Source organism: Asterias amurensis, chromosome 1, assembly GCF_032118995.1.
Source record: "Asterias amurensis chromosome 1, ASM3211899v1".
NCBI lineage: Eukaryota > Metazoa > Echinodermata > Asteroidea > Forcipulatida > Asteriidae > Asterias > Asterias amurensis.
Window position 1 is genome coordinate 14,545,387 of NC_092648.1, and position 23,653 is coordinate 14,569,039.

General features: G+C 37.7%; 1 protein-coding gene across 1 annotated transcript in view; it reads right to left on the reverse strand.

Annotated features, from left to right (window-relative positions):
* Window positions 1-2,401: 2,401 nt before the first annotated feature.
* LOC139946776 (uncharacterized) overlaps window positions 2,402-23,653 on the reverse strand; it is a 66,590-nt gene continuing 45,338 nt past the window's right edge. The window contains exons 4-11 of the mRNA XM_071944472.1: window positions 23,197-23,315; window positions 20,629-20,718; window positions 18,515-18,686; window positions 16,348-16,463; window positions 14,604-14,788; window positions 12,677-12,783; window positions 12,054-12,198; window positions 2,402-11,314 (exon numbers count right to left, since the gene is read on the reverse strand). Coding sequence (XP_071800573.1) covers window positions 8,578-11,314; window positions 12,054-12,198; window positions 12,677-12,783; window positions 14,604-14,788; window positions 16,348-16,463; window positions 18,515-18,686; window positions 20,629-20,718; window positions 23,197-23,315 — 3,671 coding nt within the window. The 3' untranslated portion in view covers window positions 2,402-8,577. The remainder of the gene's footprint in view (window positions 11,315-12,053; window positions 12,199-12,676; window positions 12,784-14,603; window positions 14,789-16,347; window positions 16,464-18,514; window positions 18,687-20,628; window positions 20,719-23,196; window positions 23,316-23,653) is intronic.

Sequence of the window (23,653 nt, forward strand, 5' to 3'; positions counted from 1 at the left end):
TGCATTATCAATCGAGTCATTGGAAATTCTTGGTTTTTTTTTTATATTTTCAATTTTCACCAAAGAACTTTGCAACATTATAAAACCATTTATTGTCAATAATTAATACAAACGAGGCCTGTCACTCCCCATTTTTTTTTTTTTTTTTGGGGGGGGGGGCATCATGGTTTGGGAGGAGGGGGGGATGCCCCTGAGATAAAAAACCCTATTAACAAAGTCGAAGAACAAAAAGAAAAGTTTCAAAATCACTGCTATTCGCATTTTACATTATCCATTTTTATTAAATTTTCAGTTCACCGTTTGAACAGGAGGGTGCATGTATTAAAAAAATTGAGATAGTTAGTTTTTATATTTACAAGAACACCTGAACAATATCACTGTACTCTGGGATTTTCAAAAACCTTATACAATTACTTTACAATAAATTTAAGAAAAAAAAAACCACACATACAACTAAAAAACAAACAAACAAACAAAAGAAACCGCAGACACAATATTTGAAACAAATGAATAAGACTGTGCAGAGTCAAGATGAAACCAACAACAATCTAGTGCCATGGAGATAATTGTGTTCCACTTAAAATAAACAAGGAAAAAATATTCCTTAATAGTAATTTTACTTCTTTGGAAGATACTTAGCTCTTTAGAAAAGGAAAACATAAACATCCAAATGTTTTTAACGAGGAAGTACATAGGATAGAAGGGTCTGCTCATTTGAGAAGAAATTAATTTGAAATAAAATTATATTATGCAGTTACTTATTTATATCAAAGATGACCCTTCGTCATGAGTCATAAGTTGATTTTATATTTTGGCGACTATTTGTTTTCTTCTTCAATCTACAATCACCTCAATAGTCAAAACTTGTTCTTTACCATACCAAATCAATTTGGGGCCAAAAATTAGATTCAATGAAAACTTGATCAAAGTAGGGTTAACAACAAATTTGATTAGAAAACAAAGTCTTTTCTTTCCTCTTGCTTAACTACAAGTTGTGGAATGCACAGTGAGTTAACAATATAACAATACATCAACGAAGAGCAGGGATTTTTAATACATTTAAAAATGTTGGGGTAGGGAATTATTTAAAGTATGAGCATGTACCTAATGTTAAGAACAAACAATGGTAGTGCTTTTTACTTTTAAGAATCTTCTCCCTTTTGTAAGTCAAGAGGAGGGGAGGGGCAGCTTTCCCAAGCTCACTGCTATAAAAACCACTTCACAAGAAGTAAGCTTACATTATTTTCATCTAGGTGAAGCGTTCTTAACACAAACTTAAAATCTCAACAGAAAGAAAGCCATGTTTAATTAACACAGATTAAAAACAAAAAGTTGTCCATGAGAAGCACAAGAACGAATAAAATCAGAATAAAACCCAAATTTTTTTCTTCATTTTTTACAAATTACCATATACTCCAATCACCTGCGATCCAGAGCAAATAGGACGGAAGAATACACAATACATTGTACAATCAGTTTTGTCATATATTTATAATATACAAGTGAAATTACACATTATCTACAGTGTCATGACACAAACCCAACTCAGACTCGTACCGAAAAAAGAACAACAAAGGGGACAGTTAATTCTAAACAGATTTGCCGCACCATTGACACTTCATAACGATAAAATGGAGCATATAATGCACCTCTATTTGGTATTCTGAGCAATGCAATTCTGTGTACACTATAAAAAACAGACCTTACACAAGCAGGCAACACAATATTTATAACTGATACAATGAATGGATTAGAGAAATAACTAACATGAACTACAGCTTAAAACTGACTTTCTGAAGCAGGGAAAAAAACTTGGAAGTAATTTGATCTATGTATAAGTTCATCTTTTTGAGAGAATTCATATTATTTTGTCATAGCAGCTTTTGGATTAAACAATGATACATATCACAGGAATGTGAATGTGGGAATTTTGTTTTCAAACTGTATACACATTATGGGTACAAATGTGCAATTTCGCTGGAAGTGTAAAGCCCGGTTCATACTTCCTGCGAATGTGAGTGTGATGTGAATTTGAAGTCACAATCCCTCTTTTGCTGCGATATTCGCAAGAGAGTTGAGCACAACTCAGCTCAGTGCGAATTTCATTGCGAATTTGTGACGCCAATATTCGTATTGCATTCGCATTCGCAGAAGTATGAACCGGGCTTGATAGAATTGTAGTGAGAGTGATACTTCAGTTTATAGACCACTAATTCTTTGTTTACAAGAGCCACCTTGTACATTCCAGTGCCTTTCAGGCAGGCAAGATACTACAGAGTAAAACTTATTCAGAGTAGCTGATGTAACATCTCTGTACTAAAGGTCTATGCAACAAGGAGTGTTGAGTAGTACTTCAGCAGATGTTTATAATTGCATTCCCCCCCAAAAACCTGTTGCATCCTCCCACATTTAGACTCTCCTTGTGTCTTTAGTAACCAATGTCATTAAAGAGTTCATGCAGGTTTCAAGGGATGAGACAACAGAAAAGAGTGGGAATTTTCCTCACGTAGCATTGCCGAGGGGTAATCTACTAATGAGGATTAAGTCATGAAACCAGTTTCGATAGAAGGAAATTAGACCTGGTCCAATTAATTGGCACACAGAAACAGAAATACCACAATTTATCTCACAGGAAGTTGGTGTCTTCTTTTCTTCCCTTAAAGACCATGTCACATGCAGAGGAATAACAAAATTAAGGAGAATCAAGGAGAAATGTTTCTATTTCAAACAGAGGCATGACAGCCCAATGTTCACAACTGACATCACAAAGGATCCAAAGACTATGTGTTTTTGATTTTCAATTTCATTTCTCTGAGAGATAATTTCAAATTTGACCAATGTGAAAGTTTGAAAGTTATTCGCCCAAAAAGTGTTAAATCAAGTCTGAAAAGTGATGACACATTAGATTTAAAATTTTAAAAATCAATAAATAACATGAAATGTGAAGAATATTATAGAACTATTCCAATTCTTTAAAAAAAATTGTGAAATTTGTTAATAACTAACAATGATGAGTCTTTATAGCCATGCTTTTTCATTAATACGCCATAGAAGATATTGCTACGCCAACCAAAACACAAGTTTAGTGTTTTACTATAGTCAGTACAAATATTCAGACGAATAGTTCCATGTTAGAGAATTTTATCACAGCATAACATAGATGCTCATATTCAATTTAAATCCAAGAAATCTACCAAAACTGAAAGGGCAAAATAGTCTGCTCCCTCATATTATTGATAAGATCAGCCTTTATCATTACTACTGTATACAGGGAATATGACCAAGGTCCATCTTGGACGCTTGGTCTGAACAAGATATTCACTTTTTTCCTTTTACAACCCCCCCCCCCCCCAAAAAAAAAAAAAAAGAATTATAAGAATATCATCCAGCCTCTGTTCCTATGGAAACAATATAAAATAAAACATATTTTTAATATCCATTGATACTTCTTAAAACTAGGTTTAAAGGAGCCTTTCAGTAGAGCGAGAACAAAATAAAATTAATCCAAAACCTGACAATACAAAACTTGTTAGCGACAGCTTATAATTTTCCCTTCATGTCTTTTTAAGGCTATTATAGATTTTCAGCAACACAACATGATACTTAAAATGTATTTTTTTCAGTTATTTACAAGAATAATTTACAAAACTATATTCAACACTACAAAATGCATGTACTAGTTTTACAAGACATGCTAATATTATTATTTACAATTAACCACAGCAATCCACATATTAAATTGGTTTTACTTATATGCCTTACAGGTTATATAAAAAAAAAGATAGAATCTAGAAAATAAAAATCATGAACTAATTTTCTTACGGGGAAGTAAGTTTTGGGCTTCCAAAAATATTGTGCAAAGTGCAGTTTTGTGATTGAATCTAAGCTGTTGAAATGGCATGCTCTCCAACAAATAACTTTACAAAGAAACTAATAGGTCAAATCTTATAGAACAATTCATTGTGCAAAGGTAATGGATTTTGTTGTTATCAAAATTTCTATTAAACAAAACTCCATAGCACTCAAACAAACGTAAGTCAAAGATTTGTTTTACGATTGGTGTACAACACCCATACAGCCGAAATCAATAAAATACTGTAGTTTCATTTTGAGCTTATGGTCATACAGTTTGAAAACAAAAAAGTGGAGATTTCACTCTGACATTTAAAAGGTGAACCAAGGAACCAGGCTTCTATTACCCTGGCTGTTCACCAAGTTTTACGTAGGATAAAATTCTCTCGCAAAAATAAAATTTTGTTCCACTTTTTTTTATAAATAGTTTAAAACAGCTGCCACAAGTTTCTGTCATCATCCTTCATACTGTTTTCTTCAACATTTAATGTCCACCACGTGCGCAAAATGTAAATACTTAATGATGACTGCAAAATACTAGTAATTGTTATCAGCTGTTTTAAGTTGACATTATCAAGAAGAAAAAATAACACCAAACATTATGCAGCATAATTGCAGTGCATCATCTCTTTTGAGAGGGGGAAAAAAGACATATTAAAAAAAGTTCAGCTCACCACCACATTAATTATTCTCAATAATTTTATCAAATTTTCTATAATACACTTATTATTTGTTTGAGTAGATAAGATAACCACAACATCCGTCAGCCAAAAAAACAAAAACCCCAAAACAAAACCCTGCAATTTTGTCAACCATATTTTTGTCCAAAAGTAACATCATCATCATAATTAACACAATAATCAATGCATCAGTCTCCTAGAAAATTCAGCAAACTATTTTCAACAATATAAAAAAAACGGCCACAAAATAATGCCAGCCCTGGAGACTTTGACAATAAATTAACAGTAACCTTAAACAGAAGGTATAGTTAAGTGTCCAACCAAGGTAACTTTGTACCTTTTTTTTGGGGGGGGGGGGGGGGGTAATGGCCTCCCACAAGAACAAGTGATACAAATGGAAACAAACTAACAAAAGCCAATTTTTAGCAACCTCAAAATTGGACAAAACATATTAACTATCTTCATTTGGTCCTTTTTCTTCTTCCTCTTAAACTTGTGCGTGTCAACAGCAACTGATGGGCAGTGGGTATTCCAGCTTAGCTTTTTTTTTTTCCAGCAAAAAAACGTAAGTTTTATACACCATACTTAAAGCAGTCTGCCTCAAGAGTTAAATTTTAAAAACTTTGAAATAAAATCTATGCATTTAACCTTACATTTTATGTGAATAGAAATGTTCAATTCAGAAAAGAATCTTATTGTCAGCATGATTGAAAATTTTCTGTAGAAAAAAGTTCTTGTAATTTTTTTTTTTTTTCATGATTGATATGAACCTTTACGACTGAACTAACAGTATTTTCATAAGGCAATTGAGGTAATTTTATTCATGCCCTCAGTCCTTGCCTTGTTGCCCTATTAACATAAACAAAGCATGTCTGAAAACTGAGCAAGAGCAAAGAGATTTTCCCCAAGCTGCTTTATAAATTTTTTGTCATTGTAAAAGAACGTCGCCCTGTATGAGTTTGCCAAAGACAGTATTATGTACATTATACAAAATATTTGGGCGATGAACAATGTCAAATCTCTCCTGCAAGTATAGACAGAATATGTCACAAAAAATGTAAAGAATCTAAACTTTCCTGCCAACAAAATTAGCCTCTTTGTCTATCAAGAAAAAACACCCTGCAATGTTCCATAGCAACCATTAATTCATTCCATTCCATGAAGAAAAAGGCACATCAAATGATATGTACAAAATACTGAACCTGATTTGAAAACACTGAGACTTTCAGGGTTTTTTATCAACAGGAAGAACAAATCAAAAGTCAAAAGTTTGCAAATAACACACAATTGAAAAAATAAAAAATTGAAAAAATGAAGAATCTGAAAGTACATAATACTGTGAAAAACAAGAGAAATATCTGACAGCCTCAGAAAAAAAGGTAAAAAGAAATTTGATTAAAGGGAACGGCACAACCTTGCTATTCTGAAAGAAACCTTTGCTTCAAATCAACTTTTGCTCAAGAACTGTGCATATAGTACAGTTGTTAAAACAAATGCAAACTTAAAATTGTTCGCGGATGTCGAGTAAACCCAAAGTAAGCTTGCTTCGTGCACCGCTTACACTATTGTGTACATGGCATGAGGCGCTTGCATACAAATCAGGCCAACAGCCAGTAACAAGACGACCAGACACACACAATACAACTCTGGGAACTTGCAAGAAGTGCTTATCAGTTCGCACTGAAAAATGTGCAAAGAGCAATAAACCCAAAACCCCCACTACATTAATTTGTTTCTAAAAGATTCTTTGAACTTCTGAGATTTCTCGGAAATTCTGAGATATTACTCTGAGATCCTACTAAATATATCCATCCAGGATGAAAGCACTCAGCTGGATTACCTTCTCAGGCTTATTGGCTCTTGTACAATTTTCAAACTGAGTTTCATCTTTAAGATGAAAATTTGTCTTGTTTTTTTCTCCAGATAATAACCAAGGTTATGCATCCCTTTAATTCAACTTCTACTTTTCACATCTAGAATATTTCTGCATGTCGAAAGTTGCCTTAGTTTGCTACAGTCTGCATTAAAAAAAGCCAGAAAAAAAAAATCACCTGTTCAATTTAACCTCCACTGAATTGTTATCTGTTTAAAAAATAGAGAAAAATACTATCCATATTAAGGAAGAATTGAACAGGAGATGAACTTCTAAAAGTCCACTCGTTTATGTTCTGTAAACGTACACAAAAGTATTAAAGAAAAGCACTTTGCTGTAAATGTAAACGTCCAAGGCCACAATACTTCCGTTTCTTATTCTGTTTCTGATAGAAGACCATTATGTAAAACCCGTAACATGTGATTTTGTCCAGAGCACTTTGACGCAGCGCAGCCATCTTTGGTATTTTTCCCTTCAATAGAAACTACATGACACACAAAACAAGGCTGTATGGAGAACTCTCTATGCTTCAATTCAGCCGATGTTCAAACAGTCCATTTCACATTGATGGCTGCGTCATGCTAAAGGCCAAAACTGGACAACAATCATAAACAAGGATACAGAGAATGTAGACAGGCAAAGTGGGTTTGTTCACAGGCAGGTTGTCATAAGATATGACAATGAAAATCCCTTATAATGATTACCACCCCCCCCCCCTCGCACATATGACTGTCATATACTCAATTCGAGTTATTTGCATTTGATGATAACTTTAGAGAGTTCCGAGATGCAGATTGTTTTGCCAAAACTATGGCAACCCTTATTTTCTACAACTATCAGTTCAACAAGGAGTGTGTAGAACTATAGAGAATAAAACTTGCAAATCCAATTACATTGAATATTGAAACTTCCAATCCTGCACTTCTTAATAATGCACTCTTGATGAAAAAGCTTGGAAAAGGCAAAAGGAAAAACTACTTCTCCTCCAGAAAGTTTGTGACTAAGCAATTGACAGCCATTTGTAAGAGACTCCCCGCAAAAACCCTTATCATTAGCCTGTGCCCTCAAGACGCCCCTTGTGCCAGCATTCTCTGAATCATTACTTCTTTAATCAATACTAAATCTTTCTCTCCCTCTCTCTCTCTTTACAATCCGTTTAATGGCAAGGCTGCAGGAATTTTACATCACATTGTTTTACAAACTTTCCTTTGTGATCCGCACACCCACCAAAACACATACATTAAGTGGCATTAGCCTGTAATCACTAGATTTGTTAATTGACCCTTTGCGTCAGTTTGAATTTCTTATCAGATTGTGAAAGGATTCTCCATGGTTTAACCAAACGACTGATTTTGAACAAACACAAACATTCCAAACCCTTCTGTTGTGAGGAACCTGGAATAACACAAAATATTTTCTTCAGTTGTGTGTGGCCTTTTCTGGATATCTTTTGAGTTTCTTTAAAAAAAAGTTTAAAACAGGTGTATTGTTTGTTATGTATTGACCACTTTGTGCACTGTTAGCCTCTCCACGATAGAAAGTCTCAAACCCCTTCTTTCAACTGTTTCCTTAACTACAGTAAAATGCATTTAAACCATTTGAAAAAAAAGCTGTGCACATTTCGGCAAGACCTTTGTTTTAAATCTGGGCAGAGGCATTCTGAAGCAAAAGGTCAATTAGCAAAGCAGTGTTAATTTACATCACATTGTTTTACAAATGTTGTGATCCCTCTCGCTTAACTAAAAAACAGAAACTTATAGTCAGTATAGAATTCATGGATTTCTCATTTACCAAGGCATGATTATTTTAAACTGAATTAATGCCACAATTTCATAAGCAGCCAGTGGTACATTATAAAAATTGTTTTTTGAAGTAAAACAACATATCCATCAATCAGTACCACACAAAGTATATTGCGAAGCAATTTTGCTGGTAATGTATGTCTGAGAATAAGTTTTTCTTATCAAAATCGTATTGCTGGCTTATGAAATTTGGCCAGTAGCACTGCATCAATTACAGGTCTATATGTTTCAGATAACAAACATAATCTGTCTTAATTGAAATCCTTTTTTTCATCACACATTAGTCTTTGACTACAACTGAAATTACAGAAACTGTTTTTGGTTCAGAACATTAACTACACGTATAAGTGCTTTACATTATAAACTCTGGTTACTGTTGATGCTGCAGCAAGTGGTTGCTTGCCAGTCCAAAGTCAATATCAGATTGCTCAATAGTCCGAATGTTCATACCGTTACCTTGATGGGGCGTCATAGTTGAAGTCTCCGTCCCGCTCCACTGCAAACTCTGGAACAACATGGAGTTGGTGTTGGTTTGCTCTTGCGGCAGGGGAATCCGGGTACTTTGTTGCTGCGGCCTGCAGTAGGCTGGCTGCATCTGGCCGGGGTAGTTTCTGTGAGTTGGTAGCTGCTTCTGCTGCTGGTGCTGCTGCTGCTGTGCTGCGTACTGCTGCATGGTTGGTGGGCTGCCCATAGAGGAGGGAGAGTTTCCCATGAATGGTGGGCTTCCACGCTGCTGCTGAACATTGAAAGGATCCATGATGCCTTGGGGAGGAGAGGCAGAGTACTGCTGCATTTGTTGATGATGTTGCCTGTGTTGGCCAGTGATTGGAAGCGCTGCCGAAATTGTTCGGTTCTGCTGGCCAGCAAACTCAGACATATTTTGAGTATAACCCTGTGGATCCTCTGTGAAAACAGCAGAGTTGGACACGCCGTTGTTTGTCTGCACGTCAGGTCCCTGACTGTGCTGTCTCTGCATTCCACTGGAAATGTTTATTTGCTGGGCCAATAAAGCTTGCTGTTGTTGCTGCTGCTGCTGCTGTTGCTGCTGTTGTTGCTGCTGCTGTTGCTGCTGCTGTTGTAATTTAAACTGCATTTGCTTACGCATTAAAGACTGCTGGAGTGTTTGATTAGAAAGTTGTTGCTGCTGTTCTTCCAGCAGCTTTCGACGCTGCTCATCTAGCAGCTTCTGCTGCTGCACTTGGGTTTCCATAAGAATCTGCTGCTGTCGCCGATGCTCCTCAGCCATACGTTGCCGCTGCTCCTCCAACTGCTGCAGCAAAACATAGTTCTCCTGGTTCACCATATTATTGTTGCCATTGATGGAGGGCAGCACTTCCTCCCTAATAGTACCAGTCACTTCATCAAAGTCCTGAATTAATGAGTCCACTGCCTCTACAGCTGCTTTGGTGGAAGGGGTGATGGGGCCCAAGACATCGTTCATACTGTTCAATCCATTACTGCTGAGTGGGGGTGGCCGTTGCGCCCTGGACTTTTCTGTCATGTTTTCCCCCCTATTACTACTGAGGAGCAATGCGTGTAGGATCGGCGCACCAGAAGATGATTCAGTGGCCTTAGGACCAATTCTGCTGTCCTTAATCTCCAACTGTGATATCCTCTCAGTGACAATCAGCTGTTCCTGCATAATGCCAGGCGTTGAATTGTTCGACTGCTCGAGCAGGTACGGTAGGGTCTGGTTTTGCATTGTGCTGTTCGGTACTTGCGAGGTAACCGGCGACACATTTGAAATTCCCCTGGGACTAGTTTTGTATTCTTGGTCTAAAGGGCCTGACATGAGGTTTGCTTCCTCCAAGTCACTGATTTCTGTTATGGTGGCACTTCCACCACTTGTGATCTTTTCCGTGGAGTCGGGTGACAGGTATCCCCCTAAAGACGCTATGGCGTCACACGTCGCCTGGTCCATGACCGGCTGGCAAAATTCCAGTGAGAAATTAGCAATGTCATCAGGAAGCTGGGGGAGACCCCCGGACATCATGGGATCCACTTTAGTGATGGACATACCCATGAAGGTTGTGTTACCTTGACCCTGCTGAAGAACCATGGAAGGGCATTCGGCACCATTTGTCGGTTGCTGTGTTGGCAGTTTGGTCAAAAGTCCAGCTAAAATACTGGGGGAAGCATCTTTTGCCTCAGGTGGAGTGCTGAAGACGTCGTCCTCACCATCCTCCTCGTTCAGTTCCTGGGACTCTGGGCTGGAGACCCCGACCGAGACACTGGCAGCGCTTTGAGTGTTTAACAACTGGCTCAGGTTGCTCGGACTGTTCACACTGAATGACATCCTGGGAAGTTCCCTGTCATGCTGGCTCAGTGAGTCATCCATATTGTCATTCTTGGTCAACTCCAAGAGGTCCTTGAATAAACTTTCGTCGTCCTCACCGACACTGATCATACGGTTGTCCCTCCCTTCTGAAGGCACGACCTCCATCGGTGGTGAACTCACCGAATCGGCCGTACTACTCGAGTCTGATCCCACCTCACTAATCGGTGAGAAAACAGACATTGGAAATAATTTTTCTGAGGTATTCTGAGTTGCTCTTTGGAAGGACTGTTGAATGTCGGCTGACCCGTGCAAGTGAGGATTATCAAAGGGTCCCTCAATGCTTCCAACATTGGCTGCTTTCGCAGGTGCTGCACTAGCATCTGACTCCGTACTATCTTGTTTCTTAAATGGGACTTCCGTTCTCTCCGAAGTGTCCATTTTTTCTGTTCCTCCGTACATCTTCTTCAAGTTGTCCATCTTCAGAAGCGAAGCAAAACTGATCTCCTGGGTTGGATCCAAGGGTTTCATGATTGTTTCATTGTCTCTGACCGATTTAGGGATGAGGGTCATATCAAAGTTGTCCATCTCCCTCTTGATGTGTTTCAGTGAGGGCTCGTCAAAGTCTGAGCAAGACCCGATGCCAGAGGTTCCTGGTGAATCGGCACTTCTAGGAGAGTCTACACAGCTAGCAGCATAACTGCCACTGTCACTGCTCGGGCTGGCAATGCTGTCGCCGCAGTCGCTGTCTGCTATGCTGCCACATATTTCACTTGATGCTTTCATTTTTGACATCTGCTCCATTAGTAACTGTCTTTCCCCAGCATCTTTCCTGCAAGACACAACAAAGAAAAGAAAACAATTTACTACTCACCCAAAAGAACAATAACAGCTTACATTTCACCTAAATGCCTAAGAGTTTCAATCGAGTGAAGAATGATGGAAAAAAATCCAACAAGCAAGTAATCAAAATCTAACCACTGAGTAAATTGTCATTCTTTGTTAAACACGCACCACACTACTTTGAGCATAGACTGGTCACCTGTCTTTATACACAAGGATAAAGACAGGCATTGGGTTGTACAGAACCAGTGGTTTAATCAGATACAATGAATTCATTGGATCAAAGTGCAGTGACATAAGCTTTCTGCAAAGATCTGTGTTTTGATTGGTCCAAGGTGATCTGGGTGCAGCTGCCAAACATCACCTTGGACCAATCAAAACACAGATATGGAAAGCTTACTTTTGATCGTCTGCATGCAGTATGCACTGTGTATTATGTACTGTCTATATACAAAGGACTTTGTTCAATTCTCCATGTGAAATTAATGTAGATGTAAGGTGACTATGGATAGGGGTTGACGTAGGCTCAACGACAGATCTCTGGCGCAATTCATAAGCCTCGAAGTGTGACGGGCAGATGTTCAGGCTAATTTGTGCATAGCAAGAAACTACTACGTGAAAGCTACCTCTAGTTAATTTAGATTGCTTACTACGTAGCTTTCCCTGCACTTTTATGATTTTTCCGGTTTCCTTGAGAAAAAGACTAGTAAAACAAGCTAATTACTCACCCAATAACATAGTTCATGCAGACTACGTACTGTGCCACATTGTTGGTGTTGTAAATTATAGTTGCTCGTGTCTGCAACCACACCCACGAACCATTCTTGCCCATGAAGCGGTAATACTTAGTAGCGCTGGTGCCTTTCACAATCACTGTAAATAGATGAAATAATAACAAATTTTATATAATGCGCATTTAATACAGCATTTTCCTAAAAAGGTATGTGGCACTTCGTTTTGAATTATGATATCTACTCCTTTAACATAGCACCATGTAAAGGTTTACAAGATGCTGTGGTGCAATATGCTGCCAATCAAACCAGGAACACTGGGGTGAACCCCTTTTATTTTCGAAAAGTGCACTGGGTTCTTTTACGTGTGTTACACAACACACAGGACCAATGGCTTAACGCCCCATCATCCGAAGGGCGAAGCAATGGTTAAGTGTATTGCTTTAAAAGGACACAAGTGTCACCACTGTGACACCCTGTTTTATTGGCCATACATGTAAATGTATTGTAAGTGAACAATTTGGGTACCCTTTTACCAAATCCTGGCTAAAACCTTGCACCTTAGTCTATCAGTAACAACTGTCTTATGTGAAGTAAACTAAACCTTAAAGGAAACTTACATTTAGAGTGACAGTCACTGACTTTCCTTGCATCTAGAGGATTATGAAACTGGTAGACGGTTTTCCCAATCAGCTCATGTGGCTCGTAGCCAATGAGAGTAATAATCCTGAGAGAAATGTGGGAAAATATTAATAACAGGGCGACAGTGTGCTTTCATGGTCGTAACATGCGCTAACGTGACATTGGTTGATCACTGGCCATCGCCCGAAACCGTTATTGCTTATGACCCCCAAAACACACCCTAGTATTGATTAGAATACAGTACAGATAAGAATATAAGGCAAGGAGAGTAAAATTAGGCCGTGTCAGAATTAACAGCTTCAGCAGTGGCTTTGGCTGAAATGCCAAAAGTCCATATCTTCAATGTAACTGTAACGGCACACAGCCATAGCCAAAGTTGCTTGATTCAGATAGAGTCTTAAATAATGAACTGGTTTAATTTCATAGAACTGCTTAATGATTGATTTTGTGCTAACTTGGCAAGATTCTTTTTTTTCTATCCGCTAACCGTAAGCACATGAAAAGGCATGCTAACATTTCAGGGCTTATGTACAAAAAAGAATGACGTAACAATGCAAATCTATGGTGAAATATGACGTGAATTTGACGTCACAACTCTGTTTTTCGCTGCGATATATCGCAAGAGAGTAGAGCACAAATCAACTGCTGCTAATTAATTGTTGCGAATTTGTGAAGTCAACATTTGCTTCGCATTCACAGGAAGTATAAACCGGGCTTAAGCATCTTGCTAACCTGTGAAACACCTTTGCTATAGTAAGCACCAACAAGTTATTACCGTTGATTGGAGCTATGAAATTGGCTGTGATAAAATCTGGAATTTTCCATTTTTTAACAGAGACATGTCATAACACAAACAGTTTAAGACAGGATTAATGGTAAAGAATGGAACAACATCAAGACTGCATTAACAGACTGACAGGAATTGTTGTAATCACACGAACAAATATTGAGACATGAATTAATGTACAGACAAGAAAAAAAGTTCAGACACGAATCAAATATTGATACAAGACTTAATTGTACCGACATGAATAAATTTGTAGGCGTGAATAATTTTAGAGACAGGAATAATGGTTTAGAAATGAAAAACAATATAAACTGTTGCTTAGCAACACTGTAAGTTCATGAGTTTATAAAACTCCACAGTTTATTTCATCAAAGCACAACAAGTATTTTTATAAGGCCATACCAAAAACGAAATGCCTTATTACATTAGAAATTAAGCAACAAAGTTTTTGAGTGAACAGTTCGAATCATCCAATTGTTAGACACTTTGAATTATCCAAAGTATGTGATGGGGATGATTATCAAGAACCGTAATTTTACTTTGAATTTTTCTTTTTTCGGACATTAAATAAAATGAGAACATTATGTGTAAGATAAGTTTGAGAACTAGCTTGTTGAAAAATATGGGTAATTTCTTTAATTGTTCTTTGACTTATTATCCTCTTTCTTTACTGTGTGAGGATTCCCTCTTGTGTGTCTTGAGCACCTTAATTTGGTGGATTTTGGCGCCTTTATTAAGAGGTTAAGGTAAGTAGATTCAGTAGGACTTGAAATTTTGCATGGTGGAAATACGATATAGAAAGGTTTGCGGTACCACCATGTAATGAGTTGAAACCACCGGTTATTCACAGAACCACCGCAACTCATTAATTAAAAGATTATTTCAATTTCAATTTCAATGGACATTTATTTTTCATTTTGACAGTAACAATTACGCATTCAGTTGAAAACAAATAACAATGAGTGCAATAATGAAATATGTACGCTAGATGATTTAACAGCAATACAATGTATACACATTTCAAAGAAACTATAAAGAAATTACTGCGCTAGTCATTATCATTACATGGTGTTACCGCAAACCTTTCTATCAAGTAGAACCAGCAGATGGGACCTTACCTAGGATCACAGAATGTGAAGCACATATCCAACCTGTGTCTGCTCATGAACATGTTACCGTCCATCCGCACCTCTAAGATGGGCTGGGGTTGGATGGGACGACACAGGCTGATCAGGCCCTCAACAGTGTATCCCTTGCTGCTACTGGAGCACATCAGCTTTAAACGGCCACAGAAATTCACTACCTACTCGGTGAGGAGAAAAACAAAGACATAAACAGAAGATGATTACACAGATGACTTCAGTAAGTCCTGGGGTCGATTTCACAAAGAGTTAGGACTAGTCCTAACTTAGGACTAGTCCTAGAAGATATACAAATTGCAGGGATAGTCCTAAGCTAGGACGAGTAACTGGTCCTAACTCGAGATAAGACTAGTCCTAACTCTTTGTGAAATCCACCCCAGGTAACTTTGTCCAAATTTCTTCAGTCAAAATCATTTAATACCATTACACATGTACATACAAATATTGGTGTCTGGTAATTAACATTGAACATTTTATAAAGCAAGCATTTACAAACCATGGACATTCATTTTGTTTACATGTAAACAAGACATTCTAAATAGTGAATCTGAAATTTTCTATACATGCTTCATGGCATATTCTGTTTGTTTTTTTAAACAGTTGGTTATAAAGACCATCATAAAGTGCACAGGCTTCTTCAGAGTGTGTTACACAGACCAAGGGACCTCTGACTTATTAACCTGCCCGCAGCTGAAAAAAAGTAAACATGTTTTGCTAAAGGACCAAAGTGCCCTCGGCAAGGCCTGTTTTCATAGGGCTGCTTAAGAGCAGCACGTACATCTTGAAAATGTACATAGTGTTAATGTTTATTTCAATTCCATCTTCTTTTAAGAAGATGGTGAGACAATTTGGGATCCCAACAATAATTCATTTTTTGTTTTAATTTACTACCACTTATTGTTAGCAGATTTTTTCATACAATACCAGAAAAGAACGCTTATAACTTTCTCAAAAAGCTTTTTTAAAGGAACAAGTTTCCTTGGATCGGTCGAGTTGGTCTTTGAAAAGCGTTTGTAACCGTTTGTTATAAAATGCATATGATTAGAAAGATGTTTTAAAAGTAGAATACAATGATCCACACAAGTATTACTTGAAATTGCACGATTTTCCTTTTACCTCCTTGACAAACACTGTTGGCCATTTATGGAAGTCAAATTTTTGACTCCCATGAATGGCCGTCCGTGTCAGTGCGCAAAGTAAAAGAAAAACCGCGCAGTTTCGAGCCAAATGTGTGTGTAAAACATCTTTCTAACCATATGCATTTTTTAACAAATGGTTACAAACGCATTTCAAAGACCAACTCGACCGATCCAAAGCAACGTGTTCCTTTAAGATTTACATCTGAATTTTCGGGTCAAATCCACCAAACATTGGACCTAGCATCTTTAATGTCTTGCTTGACAAATAAATACAAGTTATCTAATCCAACAGGTCGTCCAGGGAGAGAGTCGGGGGACGCAATTACCGCTACTCTTTATGAGATAACCGAGAGGCACCCGGGGCAACGAAGACATGATATTTCTTTCAAAACAACAGAATACAATAAAGATTCCCCTCTTCCTTGGTCCATTAGGAGCTTGCCAAATTGCATCAATGCATTTGAATTCTCCTGTTAATGGAGGATTGATTTTTATTCAAATGGCCCCGAGGTTTGAAGTAGTAAGAAAAACTGAGGTTTTGAGCATGATGCAACAGTCCCAAGTTCCGGGATCACACTTACCCTGTAGCCGATGACTTTGCCTTTACCCCCAGACCCACGTCTGGACATGACCGAACGCATCCTCAGGAAGAACTGCCTCTCTTGGACATAATCTGTAATTGGTAGGATCTCGTCTTCTGAAGTTGTGCAGAAAGGGAAAAATAAAATGGAAAATAATAAAAGGAGAGGTTTGGTTTGTGGTTAATACCAAGATACCAAGTTCTCACTCATGCTTAGTCGGATTTGAATCTGTTAAGGTTGAGTAGGATTGGGATCTCATTCTCAATGCATGGAATTGAGATTGCACAATCAGCTAGAGGGATTGAATCTCGCTATTTTGGATTGGAATCTAGTGCCTGGGATCACAGAGTCAACGAGTGTCACTTGGGATTTTGCTGTCATTGCATGGGATTTAATATTTCACTATAACTGAAGGGTGTTTGAGATCTACACAAGTATCACTCAGTGGGAGTGGAATATTGCTCCTTAAGTGTGATTCAGGGCTCTGAATTAACACTAGACCGCAGGCCAGTGATTTCAGCATCGGGCCAGTAAACTTTTGTGCTTTTTTTATAATGACTCTTCACTGTATTTTTTATTTAGACTGATCGACAAATATCTTTCAATTACATTGAGTATCAAAGTATTACCTTAAATAAGAAATATGAGATAAATGTTTTCCTAGTGCTTTTTCCAAAAACAGCTCAAATGTGCAACTGGGTATATTATAGATAGTGTTCTCTCATTTTGATTCCAGTTTTGTAAAAAGTTCTCTGGTCCAGTTAAAATTTTGAGCAATAACCCCTGGAGTCTTGTGGACTTTCCCCCTAAAATCAAACCCAGAGATTGGAACATAGTGTTGACCCCTTTACGCACCTCAACACAAGGTGCCTCTTCCGCTTCTACCATTTCCACCATTTTGGGAGTCGATTCTTTTTTGTATATTCGACTCACACATTGCACATTGTGCAACTGGTCAATACCTGTCACTATTAGTGGTCGTTCAGAATAGTCAATGCTTAAAAATTTTGATTTTCTTTTTTCAAAATTTTGGGTGGTGGGTGGGCTCGAAAGAATAACAGGAAAAGCCATTGAAAACAACTGATGTTGAAGACCTTTGATCTAAAAAATATCTGGTTCGTTTGAGGCATCATTTTGTTCTTCAGTGTATAGATTACTTATTATGAAGCCATGGATTATATTTCATGAAGGAGAAAAAACAAAATCAATATTTTTTAGCATTGAATAAATTCTGAATGGCCCCTGGTTATTAACTGCACTGGGATCCAAGTTAGATCAAGTGACATTCACAGGCAAAGGCTATCGCTTTGGAAGGGCAAGGTCTTTTAAAAAGTCTCCAATGCAAATGGCCCTAATTCCATTGGATTGCCAAGCAGGGGTGCACTTATCTTTTACTTATCCACACATTAACTTGTTTTGATTTGAAATCTCTAAATTAGAATTGAAACTGCAGATTTGCAGTAAAAAGAAATCTGACTAAACAGCTATCACAATTCATTAAAGTTTTAAACATTGGAAGTTTCCTATTCTCAGGAGAAAAATTTACACTGCTGTAAAAATCAAGTAGTAGTACTCTAGTAGGAGTACAGCAGTTGAAGGCAGATGTAACTACATTGTTAGCGGCTGTAATCAGGCTTTACAGTATAAGTGTCCCCTGAGATTCGGCCTGCGGGATTAAAAGACAAATATTGCAATCCCAGCCAGGTAGTTTCAACCGACTGCCTGAATTCATTTAGTTCTTCAAATGGCAAAATAAAAAGTAGTCAACGACCTTTTTGCTTTGAGTAGATCATCCTCAAAGTATAGTCAGATTTCTCAAGCTAATATTTTCTCCTCATTTTATCTCTCAACATTTTGTTTAGTAGATGACTAATTGTCTACTTCTGAGATAATAAAATGGCAATAAAAAAACTTTTTAAATAACCCTTGTTTTGATCACCCTTTCTCCCTTTTTGATAAGTTTAAATTTAGTCTGGTGCCTTTTTAAAGTCTATTTCCTTAATTGCTTTAAATTGTTGAAACTTTTGTTATTGGAATTTTCTAATGAAATTGATTTAATGTAAAAATTTGAGGCAATTCAATCTTCTGATTGCGACGTCGTTTTGTATTTTCAAATAATAAACCATTTATCTAATGTTGTGACATAGGTTGACAAATTGTTGCGCACCTTTTTTGTCAAAACAGTTGAAGCTGATCGAGGTTGGTGCATCGCCTGCGTTCTCCATCCCATAGCCTTTGTAGGTCTGCTGACCTGGTATCTGGACAACAAACTGCTTCGCAAGCTCCTTCTGATCCTCCGGGTGGATGAACTCCATAATGGTATTCCCAGTCAGCTCATACTGGTGCCATTCACAAAGAAATACAAGAGGGACAAAGAGATGGAAATTAAAACAGAGTTTTTCTCCCGCTTTCCCCTTAGATTATTTATATATTCTTCTTACAGCTCCATGCCGCCCCCCCCCCCCACCCCCCGGCAACAAACTAGTTCCTGGCAGTTTATGCTCTGTGCTAAATTGTCAATACTGTATAATATATTAGCATGATTGACTATTAATGTTATTGATGCCGTGAGCGAAATGCATACATTATTCTACTTTCTGTTCCAGTGACAACGCTTAAACCCAATTGTTATAAACAGATCACAGCTGCACATTCTTTCTAACACTTTCACAGTTCTGTTAAATATAAAACATTTGAAAATTTAACAAATTGGTATAGTGTAGCGATGAGAAAGATGAGTTAACAACTGAACAATACTTGTTGCATCATGGTAGTTTATCATGTTTTATTTGTCACTTGACAACCATTTGAAATATATTCTGTGAAAGTTATCAGGGCCGTTTACTGACTATCAGAGTGTTTTGCAGCCCAATTCAAGAAGATACATCGCATATTTAGCTTGCGCAAGTTTGATACTTTCGTGCGATGAGTTGAAACTCAAGCAAACAAGTTCTAAACATGCATGAGGAGCTACTTCACTCTCAACATGGATAGTAATTCAACGCAGAGTCAGATTGTAATTCAAAGCAGAGTCGAGGCCAGCTGGACCAAACTGTCAGATTTCTTCGCAACGTTTAAAGGTTATTGGATCATTCTAACACAATTGTATATATGAATGGAAATAAAAACGTGGTGACTCAGTCTTAAACAGCCGTTTGGAAATTTCAAATTGAAAAAAAAAAAAAACGGAATAGTGAAAACAAATTTTTATGCACTTTCACAATAGTATCCAACAAAATTAGAGCAAAAAATTATGATAGACAGTAGAAGCATGTTGTTCTTTGTAATTGTGGGGGGGGGATCAAATGGTTTTTAAATGTTTTTGTTTTTTTCAGGTTTCCTGCTGTCGTACATTAAATTTCTGTTCATATTTTAAAAATGAAAAAGAAGAAGCAATTACATAACAACTTTTAAAGATCCACAATACCAGCAAAAAAACAACAAAGTGGATCATGTGAGGATGTGTGACTAATAATTTTTGACCTTATATAAGTTAAGTAATTTTACATTGCCAAAACAATTTGACTTTATGGTATTCTCCTGGGCCCAATTTCATAGAGCTGCATGAACAGAAACTATTGCAGATATAAGAGATGTTAAATTTGCATCGGGGATAAAAAATATTTTTTTTTTTTTTTACCCATACACAGATGTGTGTTAGCACTGTATACTCAGTACTTTCCCGAATCCTGTGAAAAAATATCACAGGCATGTTACTCGGGTGGGATTCGAACCCACGACCCTTGCAATTCTAGAGCAGTGTCTTACCAACTAGACTACCGAGGTTGCCCGGTAGCTAGAGGCAGTTCGAATCCTATGTTTTGGCAGCAGGTACCGCAACGATATAAGAGATATTAAATTTGCATCGGGGATAAAGAATATTAATTTTGGTTTTTTACCCATACATACTCAGTACTTTCCCCGAGTCCTGTGAAAAAATATCACAGGCATGTTACTCGGGTGGGATTCGAACCCAGGACCCTTGCAATTCTAGAGCAGTGTCTTACCAACAATAAAAAAATGAATAACTATTGCAGAACAATTTTCTGCTAAACAGAAATGAGCAGGATACCAGTCACAAATTGTTCTTGTGACATGGTAGTTGGCTGGTAACCTTATTCTGGTAATCATAATTTTGTTATGCTTAGCTGATTTTGTTGTTGCTTAAGCTGCTTTATGAAATTGGGTCCAGGTCTCCTTGGAACACTTCAAGGTTATACACGGACAATATAAGGAACTTAGTTCAAAACAAAGTCTGAAAAAAAGGTTTTCAAAATGTACCTGATGGATGCCGAGATGTTTACCGACGTTCTCTGAGACGTAGAAAATCTTCCCTTTGCGCGAGATGAAAATTACAAATCCGTTTAAGGCCTGCAAAATATACAAAAGAAAATCCATCATTTTATAACATACATGTTTGAAGACTGGTCAGTCTAGCGACTGGTTGCTTAACAATGAAACTTTTTGTTAGTTGTAAATTCAACAAAAATGATACAAATAATAATAATTTATCCAATTTGTATTTTGTACTGCACAAGTCCATTCTAAAAAAATTATGAGATATATATTACAATAGCAACAATAACATGATCACAAGTATTTGAGAAAAATGTAACAGACAAAAACTTCATACTTTTAACAAATTAATCATTTGGAAGCTTTATGTAGTAAGTAGTATCACCACATCACAATAATTTGGGGTTCTCTTAAATTTGTCTCATCATGTTCTCAACACACTTTTTTTACAGGCCCACAGATAAGACGAGTTAACTCACCACCAGCAATTGTATGACATGTATTGGATACTAAACTGCGCCAATAAAGTATCTAAACACTTACAAATAGTCAGATTTATCGGAACCTGAATTAGTATGCCAAAGAATAATTATTCATTTCTATTCACCGTTAATTTGTGCACATTTTGACACATGTTATGTTGCGCTACGATGTTGTTGGGTGGATTTATGGGCACTTGAGTGGCTTAAGGTCGAATTTCAAAAGTTGCAAAAGCCCCTATTCACCCCAATTCCAGAAGGGAACTCACACAAGCCTCACACACAGACAAAATCAAGACAAAAGACACAAACTCGTTTCGTTTACTTGACCATGAAATTTATGGCCGTATCTTTAACTCTAAAACTGCTGATATCCTGTCCTCAATACTTGGTGTGTCCTCCATCACTGTTAACGGCAAGGAGTCGTCTTCTCATACTCCAAACGAGACATCTGATCTGTCCCTGGTCAATCCCCTGCCATTTCCTGATCAGGATGCGTCGCAATCCCTCGAGAGTGGTGTCAGGCTTGATGGACTTGTTCACTTTCCTCTGCTGCAGAAGTCACACTCGGGCGGCCACTCCTTGGCAGGTTGTCCACATTTCCCTGAGCTTGGTAGCCATTCCACCATTTTACTGACCGTCGCTGGTGACGTTCCAACTTGATGAGCTGCAGCTCGAATCGACATACCGGCTTCTATCAAACCAACGATCCGTCCTCTTTCCTGTTTGGTCAGTTGAGCCATCTTTCCTGTTATCTTGAAACACCTTTCCCTGTCTTACCATAATCAGGGATTCTGGCTCTTAACCCATTTTGTTGTATGCCTCCCATCTTTGACCCCTTTGCTTGGTTACTGACAATTATTGCTGATGTTCATCGCAACCGATTTATCCAAAACGCGACAAACAAATCATTTATAAAGGGCGGGCAAAAGAAACGCTGATCTTACTCGTCACAATACAACGATTTAGCTTGAATAGGGGCTTTTGCAACTTTTGAAATTCGACCTTAAGCCACTCAAGTGTCCATAAATCCACTAAACAACATCGTAGCGCAACATAAGGTGTGTCAAAATGTGCAGAAATTAACGGTGAATAGAAATGAATAATTATTTTTTGGCATACTATTTCAGGTTCCGATATATCTGACCATTTGTAAGTGTTTAGATACTTTATTGGCGCAGTTTACAATTTAACATAACAGAAGTGTATCTTGTCTATGGCTTACATTTACACATAAATATTAATTAAATTTTAGCATCGTAATCCCCCCCCCCCCAAAAAAAAACAACCCCAAAAAACCCAAAAACAATTAAAACCTTTTAAGGTGTAGAACCTGTACTCATAATACGGCTCATGCATATAAACATAAATGTGCAATGGATCACGAACATAATGTACACACTAATTCCCATAAAATGGGTACTCAATATTAATATTCTTCGAGGATTACTTTTCCAACATTCAAGAGAATGTTTTATGACATTTATGACATTCATACAAAGTACACTCAACCTTAGCATTGTCATAGTGTCACAGATGGTACTTATGTGTATTGTCCAAGACAAAAGTTTTGGACTACATTACATCTTTGCAACTGCTCGCTTGCAAACAATAATTTGTACATGGCTGTTAAATCTACACAGCCACAGTCTAAGATTTGTCAATTTAAGGCCCTTTTTGAAACCACATCATGGACATAGGCTCTGGCTAAAGCGGTTTAGTGCTGTGGACTCAATTTCTGGTGGCCGAGTCATCAGGGTGTGGGTTCGAACCCTGGTCATGACTCTCATGCCCTTGAGCAAGACACTCAACTACAAATGCCTCTCTCTTCACCCACGGGTAACAGGTACCTGAGAGGACAGATATGGTACTCAGGATTCAGCTTGGTGTGTTGAATTGACATATTTGGCAGATGGTTTAAAGTAAGAAATAAATGCCCCAGTGACTATTGGGGGAGGGTTGTTAGAGTACCATGAACATCACTGAGTGAAGGATTCGAGCACTGAGCGAGAACCCAATATTATTATGAAGCCATGGTGGTATTATGGCATAACAAAATACCACTGGCACTTACCTGTAGCATAAGGGCGCCATCATTCACGTCGCCGCTTTGTTTTGTTGCTGAGGCAGCGGTGGGCTCTTCTCCAGAGGTAATTGCTTTCTGGTTCAACTCTTCCAATAGTGCATTCCCCTCTGTAATACACACAAAGGTAGACCATGTATCAATTTATGATTGATGATGGTGCTATAGAGTACTCAATACAGAGCACAAACAACAGAGTATATAATACCGGGCCTGACTCAACAATAGGGGAATGGGATAAATATGCAGTCAAGCCTTTTAGATGAATTAGATGAAGAGCCACGTTTGATTGCGTTCTCAAAAAATGGCCATTTGCGGTGGTGAGGGGTATGCCCATTTTCCTACATGTCTACAACCTAAATCATGTGTATAGTGCAGCTGGAATGCGGTTTGCTAAGTTCTTCTTCTTCTTTTTTTAATTGCACACGAATCATTCAAAGCAGAACAG